The sequence below is a fragment of the Mustela putorius genome, unplaced genomic scaffold (assembly GCF_011764305.1).
Source record: "Mustela putorius furo isolate JIRA1106 unplaced genomic scaffold, ASM1176430v1.1 tig00003845_pilon_pilon_pilon, whole genome shotgun sequence".
NCBI lineage: Eukaryota > Metazoa > Chordata > Mammalia > Carnivora > Mustelidae > Mustela > Mustela putorius.
Genome location: NW_025421998.1, coordinates 200,867 through 212,937, shown reverse-complemented (window position 1 = coordinate 212,937; position 12,071 = coordinate 200,867). Strand labels below are relative to the sequence as shown.

Sequence of the window (12,071 nt, the reverse complement as noted above, 5' to 3'; positions counted from 1 at the left end):
AAAAGGAGTTGATAAGATAAGGTGGTTGGGAAAAGAAAGAAAAAGAAAATGGAGAGAATTTGCTCAGTCTGGAGACTAGAGCAAACCATGTGTCAGATTTAGAGTATATTTGATTTATTAGAAGAAGTTGTATCACAAAATTTTTTGAAAAAACCCTATGTGTATACAAAAGATAAAGTTAGATATAATGAAGGATAAAATATGACTATAATAATAAAGGTTCAAAAAAGATTTTTTTTTTAAGATTTTATTTATTTATTTGTCAGAGAGAGAGCGAGCGAGAGCGAGCACAGGCAGACAGAGTGGAAGGCAAGAGTCAGAGGGAGAAGCAGGCTCCCTGCGGAGCAAGGATCCCGATGTGGGACTCGATCCCAGGACGCTGGGATCATGACCTGAGCCGAAGGCAGCTGCTTAACCAACTGAGCCACCCAGGTGTCCCAAAAAGATTTTTTTAAGAAAGGTGTTGTTAAGATAAACTAGTTAAAAAATGTTAAAAAAGAATGAGTAAAAGTTAAAAAAATTAGAATAAGAAAAAAGTTGAAGAATTTAATTAACTTTGCAAGACTAAAGAATCATGGGAAGAAAACCATGAATTCCATGCTTTGCTTTCCCTTCTGGAATTCCGCTGTTGTCCTTGATAGGTGAGCTTGTTCCTGGCTGGATTTCTTGCTGATCTTCTAGGGGAGGGGCTTGTTGTAGTGATTCTCAAGTGTCTTTGCCCGAGGTGGAATTGGACCACCCTTGTCAGGGGCTGGCCTAAGTAATCTGCTGGTATTAGCTCTTGGGAACTTTTATTCTACCCTTCCTTGTGTAAAATTGATCTTTACATATATCATAGGGGCCGGAAGGGTTTCCTAAGCCTTTTGCAGGGCCAGATTGGTTTTGCTTCTATTCCTCTCCATCAAGCAGTATATCTTTGCCTGTTGTCTGTGGGCTCCCTCCTTAAGCAACTTACAGCTTTTGCCTTGTAAGAGAAAAAGATGTATGAAATGGGCACACCCTAGTGCCCACCCTGTAACACCTATAGCTCACTTCATTCTCACCTGTACTGCTAAAGTATATCTTCTTCCCAAGAATTCTTACAGCATCCATTGGAGGCTGAAGGGAAGAGCTTACCCTTAAGTGCAATTTGCCCTTGTATCTTGGCTACCCAGCTTCCCACAGGGATACATTAACCACCCTCTACCATTTTGTTAAAATGTTGGCTGACGTCTTCATGTCCACAACTTCTACCTGTATTTTGATTTGTTGGTACAAATGATTTGTTGTCTTGTCTCTCCTTGGGGGACTTGGTTCTTCTTCCCAAATAGAAGACTTAAGATTATTTTGCTGCCTTGTGACCCTTAGGTCTCTGATGGAATCAAAAGGAGTTATCCTTTTATAGATTATCCAAACTTTTTCTTGTCTGTGTGAGAGTCACATTTGTTGTAGCCGTCTATATCCTAAACGGAAGTGGAGTCTCTAAGGATGCATGTGTTTTTATGGCTCCTCAGGTGATTCTAATGAACAGAAGGATTGAGGACCATGACTAAGAAAAAGGATTTTTTTAGGAAGTAAATTTACGTTATAGAACTTTTGTTGGTATGAATGTTATTAGAGTTCTAAAACCAAATCCTACTAGAGTCTTCCATGATATTCAGAATGGAACATCGAAAGACTTAGAATTGAGGGTAAAATATTGTATTGCTTCCCTTAACCAGTTCTGGAATATTTCTGATCTTGACTGCAAATTCTGCCTTTCACTGTTCATAATCAGCCTAATTATTTTCAGAAGGAAAGCTATTTACCTGATGGTTTTTAAGGAGAGAATTGGAGGTGGTAGTGTGATTTCCAGGTATCACTCGTTGACTGAAATTCTGGTTCACTTTCAGGGTCCGGTCAAGATCCTCTGTTGCTCTGCACAATGGAACCATTTTAGTAATCAAAAAAAGAATCTATAATCATGCATGCATTTCCTTGTCAACAGAATCGCATCGCAAAACGCAGCAGGAAGCTGGTGGACTATGATAGTGCCCGCCACCACCTGGAAGCTTTGCAGAGCTCCAAGAGGAAGGATGAAAGTCGAATCTCGAAGGTAAGAATTGATCCAACTGCTGACACCACTCTCCATATTATATAATGTATAACGACTTTGCTTTTTAAAATTAAGGAAAACTCAGAGATATTTTGGGTTCAGTTCCCAAGCATGACAATAAAACAAATATTGTAATAAAGCCATCAAATGAATTTTTTAGTTACCCAGTATATCCGAAAGTTATGTTGACGCTATACCATAGTCTATCAAGTGTGTAATAGCATTGGATTTAAAAATACAACATTTTTATTAGAAACACTTTATTGCTAAAAATTTTATAACGTGAGCTTTCAGCAAGTCATAATCACTGATCATAGATTATAGCAAATATAATAATAATGAAAATGCTTAAATACTGCAAGAATTACGTGAATGTGAGACAGAGACATGAGATAAGCAAATGCTGCTAGAAAATTGTTACCTATAGGTTTGCTTGGTGCAGGGTTGCCGCAAACCCTCAGTCTGTAAAAATATTCAGTGTCAATAAAGCACAGTGAAAAAAAGCATAGCAAAACAAGGTATACCTGTTATTTCCTTTTTAAAGGAGAGTGGAATTAGGACAGAATTTAATCTGATACATGGTAGTTGTGGGCTGCTTTCCCTAATTTTTTATGAGGTTTTTCATGTGATTTTAGAGTTCACATGGCTGACACTGACTCACACATTTTGGTCAGAGTCAACCTTGGCCCCAGCAATACTGCAGGCTCAGCGAAAGTAATGTGTTCCTCCACTTCTTTCTGTGTTTAAGGTCCATATTTGAAGTTAAAAGGCAGATTCAGGGGGCGCCTGGGTGGCTCAGTGGGTTTGGCCTCTGTTTTCGGCTCAGGTCATGATCTCAGGGTCCTGGGATCGAGTCCTGCATTGGGCTCTCTGCTTGGTGGGGAGCCTGCTTCCTCTTCTCTCTCTGTGCCTGCCTCTCTGCCTGCTTGTGATTTCCCCCCTGTCAAATAAATAAATAAATAAAGTCTTAATTAAAAAAAAAAAAAGGCAGATTCAGATAGAAAACCAAATTTAAAATTCTAAGACATAATCTATGGTTGCCAGAGAGTGCAGATATGTGCTGGGCTTATAGAACATTCGTTTTCTTTTAGAAAACTCATTTCAGTAGCTTTTACTATGTAAACCAGTCACTTACAGATGCCAACCAACACCTGCTAACTATTCCCTTTGCTTCCAGTCTTGCCTCCTTCTATCTGCCTACACACAGCTGTCTGAATAGTATTTCTATATCACATATCTAGATATGTTTCTCCACTGCTTGTCTTTTAATGGCTCAGATAGCCTGTAAAAAACAAATCTAAATTTCTTAGTGTGCATATGAGACCCGCACAACTTGGTCATGACTCACCTGTTCATCCTAATCAGCTTTTGAATTTTCCTTCCCCTCTGCTCCTCCTTTCATACCCACACCCTGAACGAAAGCTCTCCTGACCCACACATCCGTTCCTGAGCAGCCACGATGAGATCTGCCCTTTGCATAAGACACCTTAGGTGGCAGGCACCCTCTCATCTGTGCCATTGCTTCTTAATACTCATGACACCTGTGAAGTGGGCATTACCATCTCCATTTTATCAGTGAGGCCTCAGAGATGAAGAACGTTAAAACCATTTCACAAATTGACACCATTAGTAAGCTAGGATTCTAACCCAGGAAATGCCACCTTTATGCATTGTAGCACCCCCCACCCCCGCTTCTTCAAAGGGAACATTTGATGATTCTTCAAGATTCTTTTAGAATATTACTTTTCCTATGGAACCCTCTGTTTCTGTACCGTCTTCCCCAGTAGCATGCTCTGCAATAGTTTGTAAGTGCTATTTTGTGATGTAATTATTTAGATTTCTCACTAGATGGGGAAGTCCTTTGGGAAGTATCCATGTCCGGTATCCAGAACAGAGTGGTGTGTGGGACAGGCAGTTATATTTTTGCAGTCAAACTGCCAGGCTACAAAAGCAACCCCTGTAATCAAGTCAGTTTTTATGTCTTAATAAGACTTACTCTTTTGAGGTGCCTGGGTGGCTCAGTGGGTTAAAGCCTCTGCCTTCAGCTCAGGTCATGATCTCAGGGTCCTGGGACCAAGCCCCGCATTGGGCTCTCTGCTCAGCAGAAGCCTGCTTTCCTTCCTCTCTGTCTGCCTTCCTGCCTTCTTGTGATCTCTGTCTGTCAAATAAATAAATAAATCTTTAAAAAAAAAATGACTTACTATTTCACTGTTACTGAGAAAAATTATGCAAATTTTATTTGTTTTTTGGTTTGTTTTTGAGAGGAATATGCATGTGCTTGTGAGTGGGGGGCATGGGTAGAGGGAAAGGGAGAGAAAGAATCTTAAGTAGGTTTCATACCCAGCCTGGAGCCTGATGGGGGGCTCAGATTTACCCTGAAATCATGACCAAAGCCTAAATCAAGAGTCAGATGCCTGACCAACTGAGTCATCCAGGCCCCCCCAAAATTATGCTGTTCCCATGTTATGTTAAATGCTGTTGTTGTATATAGAAATGGCTTGCGTTTCAATGACATTTTTTAGCATAAACACTTGTTATGTGTCTTCTAGGCAGAAGAGGAATTTCAGAAAGCACAGAAAGTATTTGAGGAGTTTAACGTTGACTTACAAGAAGAGTTACCATCATTATGGTCAAGGTAACGTTGCATCTATCCAGGGGGTTCACACCCCTTTTAAAAAATCAAGAACAGGGAAATCCCTTCTCTTGTCTTTATTGCTTGGGATGCTAAAGGTCATCCAATAGAAGTGTTCAGTTTTTGTAATTTTAGGCAATAGCTACTTGCCACATATGGTAGGCTGTTGAACACTTGGACTATGGCTAGTATGGTGGAGGAACTGCATTTTAGATTTATTTTGTTTTGATTCATTTAAATTTAAATAACAACGTGAGGCTAGCAGCTATTCTATTGACCGCAAAGTTTTAGACCTTGATCTATTTCTCAAATGGGGCCCCAGATCTCAATTTGAGGCATGTGGAGAACAGCCCTTAACTTTCAAATTTACAAGGATACATTTTAGCTCTTGGCAGGATTCCATTTATTCCGAGAGGTCATCTGGTCTTTCAATGTTGATATCAAACCTCTGCTTTCAGTTCTGACCTTTTAACCTGAACTTCATTCCTGTTTGAAGGGCTAAATATTCTTTTTATTATGGGTACTCTTCATTTCCTGTGGCATTAAGTGCATTGTCCATCCTTTGTCTTCTTTTTCCCACTCAGTGGTAGAACCAAGAAGTTGTTGGATAAAGTGGGTCCAGCCCACGTTACTCTCTCTGTGGGTAATGATAGTGGTCTTGTCCTCACATTTGTGTCTTTGACCTCATCCTGTCCACCTTGTCATTCAGAACCTCTACCTTGACCAATCTCAATTTACATCAGTGACTCATACTCCCCTGCCAAATAAACAGAATCGTGTTCTCTGTGCAACCCTGCTGTAAGGCAAACCATCTAGCCCAGCTTCCAACCAGATTGGCATCCCTTAAAGCCTTCCTCCATAGATAATCTGGAGTTCCTACTTAGCCTCTAAATTGTCAGCATTTTGAGGGTCTACAGTGGAGTTTATCCAAAAAATTGAGTTTGCCTCAATTTTTTGCCTGGAGTAGGCACTCCATGTTTATTTTTGAACTACTGAAATATCTGGAGGAAATTCTGGTCAGTTCCTGATAAAGTCAGCCTGTAGGGCATGACCACTTCAATGTTCAGCCATAACCCGAATTTTAACATGTGTGAAATTAGCTCATCGCTCATCAGAATTTACTCATCCTTTCAAAATCTGTATTTCTCTCTGTTGTACTATCGTTCCTGGGCTCCCAGACTACAAACTGTGGAGTCAGAAACTATAGAAAACCAGAGGACCATCAAAGGAGTCAATCCATCCTTTTTCTCTGTGGTCTTCTGGATTGGTCTCTCTCTCCCTGTTCTCACTGCCACTGTCCTTACTCTCTCTGTGGGTAATGATGGTGGTCTTTTTTTTTTTTTTTTAAAGATTTTATTTATTAATTTGACAGAGAGAAATCACAAGTAGACAGAGAGGCAGCCAGAGAGAGAGAGAGAGGGAAGCAGGCTCTCTGCTGAGCAGAGAGCCCGATGCGGGACTCGATCCCAGAACTCTGAGATCATGACCTGAGCCGAAGGCAGCGGCTTAACCCACTGAGCCACCCAGGCGCCCAATGATGGTGGTCTTGTCCTCACATTTGTGTCTTTGACCTCATCCTGTCCACCTTGTCATTCAGAAGCTCTACCTTGACCAATCTTTGTGGTCTGCTGAGGATCCTACTGTGTGTGCCCAAAGAGGATTTTGAGGAGCCTGAACATATAAAACCTCTAGGGATACAGATGAAGCAAATACCTATTCATAATTTTAATTGAAGTAGTCATGCCTTTTTAAAATCACAAATTATATAAAATTATATTTTTTTAAGAAATCTATTTTACGGGTGCCTGGGTGGCTCACTCTCTAAGCATCTGCCTTCTGCCTTCAGCTCAGGTCATGACCCCAGAGTCCTGGGATCGAGGTCCACATCAGGTTCCCTGCTCAGTAGGAAGCCTGCTTCTCTCTCTCCCTCTCTCTGATGTATTTGACACTCATATTTTAAGCAATACTAAGATCTTTATATCTGTCTTTGGCATCCATGTCTTCGTCCTCATTAAGGACACTCATCAAGTCAGCTGGTAGTTCCCCAGAGCTTATTATCTTCCCCCACAGATATCCCATCCCAAACAGAAGTTGTTGTCATTTGCATACAATTTAAATAGTTACTCTGTTCATTCCCCCTCTAAAGGAATTTTTGTGGTCTCAAATGTAATTACTTACTTAATTGCTTTTTAAACTGATTTTGCAAGAGCTAAGGTACCACAATACTCAACACTTCCAATTATGAAATAATACTTCTGGGTAAATGGCCAAAATTGCCAGAACACAGTTGTTATTTGCCTTAATATGTATTGGGTGTGTAAAGAATTTCTTTTCCTAATGTTCTCTGTAAGAATTCAAAACCAGCAATGATTGATGCCATTGGGGTTTATGTATCTTCCCCAGATAGTATTTGGTAATTCAGTGTAAGAATCTGTCAGAGTATCTTGTAATATGAAAGACTTTGTAAGAACTTAAACACAATGGGAATATTTGAAGGATAAATTTGGAGTGAAATCTTTCCCCTCATCTAGCCAAATGCAATCTCAATGTTTCGGTGCTTTATAATCCACTGACTTATTCCCACATTCAAGGCTCACTCCTTTGTATGTCGATCAGGTCCTGCCTTTTGATGAAAGCCTAGTTTAGGCCGTTTCAAAATTTTGGGGGGTTTTATTTAAATTCAGTTAATTAACATATAGTATATTATTAGTTTCAGAGGTAGAGTTCAGTGATTTCATCAGTTACATATAACACCCAGTGCTCATCACATCTCATGCCTGCTTTCATACTGATCACCCAGTAACCCCATTCCCCCACCTCTTCCCCTCCAGCAACCCACAGTTTTCTAGAGTTGAGAGTCTCTTATGGTTTGTTTCCCTCTCATATTTTGTCTTATTTTATTTTTCCCTCCCTTACCCTTTGATCCTGTTTTGCTTCTTAAATTCTGCATATGTGGGAAATCGTTCTCTGATTTATTTCATTTAGCATAATACCCTCTAGCTCTATCCACATCATTGCAAATGGTAAAATTTCAGGGTATTTTGATGACTGAGTAATATTCCATCGTGTGTGTGTGTGTGTTACATCTTTATTCTTTCATCTGTTGATGGACCTCTGGGTTCTTTACATTGTTTGGCTATCGTGGACATTGCTGCTAGAAACATTGGGGTACCGGTGTCCCTTTGGATCACTATATTTGCATCTTTTGGATAAATACCATCTTTTACTGGGTTGTAGGGTAGCTCTATTTTTATCTTTTTGAGGACCCTCCATATCCTCACCAACACTTTTGTTTCCTGATTTGTTAATTTTATTTAGGCCTTTATATATATATTGTATTTTTTGACTGTATTGTGTGTATTGTGTGTGTTTATGCGTAGACAAAGAGCTCATTTATTATTGAATACTGTCTATTTTCAGGTATCATTTTATGCACTTTGCATGCATAATCTCTAGTGATCACAATTACCTGTATACCCTCATCTTACAAATGAGGAGGCCAGGGATGATACTGGTTAAACACTTTGCCTGATACTGTAAGGTTTATAAATCCTAAAGCTGGCCCTTAAATAGACTTCTATGTTACCTCCTGTTAGTCCTGATGTCTGATGTAGGCCTTCTCCTTACAGTGAGACTGTATGCAGACTTTCAATAAATAACATTTATTTCATGTAATCATTTTATAAATACATATGTTTTATTCCCAGCCATATTACTCACCTTGAGATTGAAGTAGCACTTTATGTCTTCTATGCTTCCCTCCTGTGGTGAAATGAGTACTGACAGCAGCAGTATGTAAGGAATGTGCTGGAAGAGGGGCCTGCAGATGAGCCTGAGGGGAAATAATCACAGATGTAGGAGAAGACCCAGAAGAGTAGTACCTTAGAAAGCCAAGAATGGAGAGATTTTTACCAGTGAAGGAGTGCCAGGAGAATCACTTATAAAACAGAGGTCAGGAGCACCTGGGTGGCTCAGTGGGTTAAGCCTCTGCCTTTGGCTCAGGTCATGATCCCAGGGTCCTGAGATCAAGCCCTGCATCCCGCATCGGGCTCTCTGCTTAGCAGGGAGCCTGCTTCCTCTCTTTCTCTCTCTGTCTGCCTCTCTGCCTACTTGTGATCTCTGTCTGTCAAATAAATAAAATCTTAAAAACAAAAACAAAACAAAAAAAATGGAGGTCAGGCAGCGGAGAGGAAGAGTGTATTGCTTCCATGGAAGCAAAGGGAATTTTCCAGATAGGTTCCAGCTGAGGCCGGGGTCACAAGCCTGACTGCAGGCGCTGGAGAGACCGTGGTTGGTGAAGTAGGATCTTGACTAAAATGGACCTGAGGAGTCGTGGCAGCAGGTAGAGGGGAGTTGAGAGGGCAAGGGAAGCCTTTTAAAATAGCCGTTACTGTTTTGAGAGTTGACGGTGGCAGCGGCACATAGGGGATGATGGAGGACTGAGGATTTCTGGAGCAAGTGGAGGGTGAGGGATAAAGACCAGGTGTTGGTGGAGCTCAGCCACCCAGTGGCCCCCCAGCATTGAGAGGCCTACACTTGATAAAGCCAGATGCTGAGCCTGAGGGGGTAGCAGCCTGGAAGAAAAGGCTAAAGATTAAAGATTAAAAATAAATTAGCAAGTGGAACAGAAGTGAATGAATCAAGGATCTTGTGGTCCAGGAAGTGAGAGTAGGGAGTGTTCTCATTTCGGTTTGAGGGATGGCAATATCCAGAGCTCACAAGGTCAGTGAGCCAGGGGTTTCTTATTTGCATGGAGAGTCCTATTGTGGGGATCTGCTGTGTTTGTGTTAGGACCCAGGGGAGGGGAGAGAGGGAGGTCCTGAGACACATGCTGTGGGCGCTGTGAACAGGGTGGGGCCTGGGAGGTTGGGAGATTTCTTCCTTATTCCAGGCCACCCCTCTAGTAAGTGTGGGACGGCAGAGGATGCTTCCTCCATTGCAGGGGGCTCAACGGGAAATAGTGACCCACCCTGACCTATGCAGACTTCCTTTAGGGCATTGCCAGGGGAGTAACCTGGCTTTCGCCCCTTGGTGGTGATAGCTCAGCTCTTAATCCTTTCCACTGTTTCCAAGGACAAAGCACTGTCTTAATAAAGGATTGGAGGTCGTCTTGACGGCTAACCAGGTGGGGTCTGAGGATGCCTCAGAGGAGTCCTTCAGGGAAATAGGAAAGTCTCAGAGCCCCGTGTTTATGAAGACCTTGTGAAGTGAAACCTCACTGTACTCACAGCCTGCTGCTGTTGGTGGATATACGCCTCCTGCTGGTGACATCAGTTTTCTACAAGCTAAGGTAGCCATGTACAGTCAGGATATGCCCTTGCAGTGGGACGAATGCACACTAGTTCTTTCATTTATTTGTGGAATATTTATTGCATGCCTGCTCTGACCAGGTGCCTTATTAGTGCCTCTGGTAGTGAATGAATCAAAGGCATTCCCTACTTTAAAAGAGTCTCTGATTTCTTAAATTGAAGAAAACCATTATCTGGTGAATTGCATCAAAGATATTCAACACTTTTTTTCTAAGTTAAATACATGCTAGTTGACTTAAGTTCTAAAATCATAAAAATATTAGAAAATTGATTGATATTTGTTTAGTCATTCTCAACAAGGTATTCCTGGCACCACACCAATTATTTCCCTAAATAATACTTTCTTTTCTAGAGAGAGAGAATGAGAGTAGGGGTGACAGGGAGGGACAGAGGGAGAGGGAGAATCTCAAGCGGACTCCCCAGTGAGCATGGAGCCAGACGCAGGGCTCGATCTCACCGCCCTGAGATCATGACCTGAGCTGAAATCAAGAGTTGAACGCTTACCCCACTGAACCACCCAGGTGCCATGATAATAATTGATACAAACTACATATCAGATACTGATATAAACTATATATCAGAGAATAAAATTTAAAGACAGAAGAATGGGAACTCTTGTTTTTGCTAAATGTGTCCAAGGATCAATATGTTTAATAGTAATTCCCTTACAAATAAACAAGAAAAAAACAAGCACGAAGAAATAAACACAATATATGAATAGATGATTCGCAAAAGAAGCAAAACAAATGGCTAATAAATAAATGAAAAATGTATCAACTTTAATTAAGGGAATATAAATGTAAAAGTCAGCAAGGTATTAACTCTCACCTATCAAATTTACAACTGTTTTGTATAACCTCATGCTGAGAGCTGAGGGAGTCAAAGAATCCAGCCTGGGTGGGAACAGCTTGGCACTAGTCATCAAAGCTTCTGTGGTGTCTGCCTGTCTGTCACACAGCACTTATATCCAAGAAACTTACACTAAGGAAAGAGTAGAGCTGTGCACCAAGTCTTAATTCATAGATCTTCATTAGGGTTTTATTTTGAAAATAAAAACAGTCCTCACCAGTGAAGGTCAACTACACCCTACACAACCCCTCCATCTGCACTCCCCTTCTGCACCCCTGGTCTATAACCCCTGTCCATCTGTACTTCCCTGGCCGTCTACACTCACCATGCATCTACACCTGCATCCATCTCTGCCCCCCAATCATACCCTGTCTATCTACACCCCATCCACCTACACCCCCCATCAGTCTATACCCTCCCATTCACACATCTTCTCTTGCCTTCTATTTAAATCTGACCCTTTTTCAGGGCAGCCCAAGTTTATCCTCTCAAGCAGATATTCGCAGCTGACACAAGGCTGTTAATTCCCCTGTCTTCTCAGTGCCCTTAGCTGTTTCTGTGCAAATCTACTCGTTTTTGATATTTCATTGTAGGTGACCTTTTGTGGTAACGTTAACATTCACAAGCTGTCTTGGAGTCTGCTTCTTTGACTCACCAGAATGACAGAGCGCGTGTTCAGTAATCTGCGCTCAGGTCCTCCTTTACCTGGACTGTCATTCTCAGAGCCCCTGGAGCCCACCACTAGGCATGAACCTAGAGTGAATCAGCCCTTTGTTGAGTAATCGAATGAGGGGGAATGTTTGAGGAATGACTGTTGATGGGAGTCCCAGAGAAGTGGTGCACTAGGAAGACTTGCCTGCCAACAGAAGAGTGAGCCAGTCCCTCTGTGGTGTTGTCCCAGGACTTGCCATCTCGCCTCCCATCCAGCTGCTGCTGTAGTCAGTTTCCTCCACTGCAGGTCCTTTCCGTGCCCCTGCCTTAGACACGGCTAGAGGCTGCAAGCAAGCATGGCCGGCAAGCGATCTGGAAGATCCTTGGCCTGAGCATAGGTCTGCCTGCTTCGTTGGGCTCTTATCTCCTAGGCTGCTGGTCTGACCCTCCCAGGTAGTTACTAGTTCCCTGAACATCCTGTGCCAGGATTTTCTTTATTAATATATGTATGTGTACCTATCTGTCTGTCTATACGTCCCATCTATCTATCTACAGA

General features: G+C 41.7%; 1 protein-coding gene across 2 annotated transcripts in view; it reads left to right on the top strand.

Moving 5' to 3' along the window:
- The window catches only part of LOC101675761 (amphiphysin), a 254,072-nt gene that overhangs the window by 153,647 nt on the left and 88,354 nt on the right, over positions 1-12,071 (top strand). For both annotated transcript variants that reach the window (XM_045089525.1, XM_045089524.1), the window contains exons 6-7: positions 1,967-2,074; positions 4,624-4,709. In XM_045089525.1, coding sequence (XP_044945460.1) covers positions 1,967-2,074; positions 4,624-4,709 — 194 coding nt within the window. The remainder of the gene's footprint in view (positions 1-1,966; positions 2,075-4,623; positions 4,710-12,071) is intronic.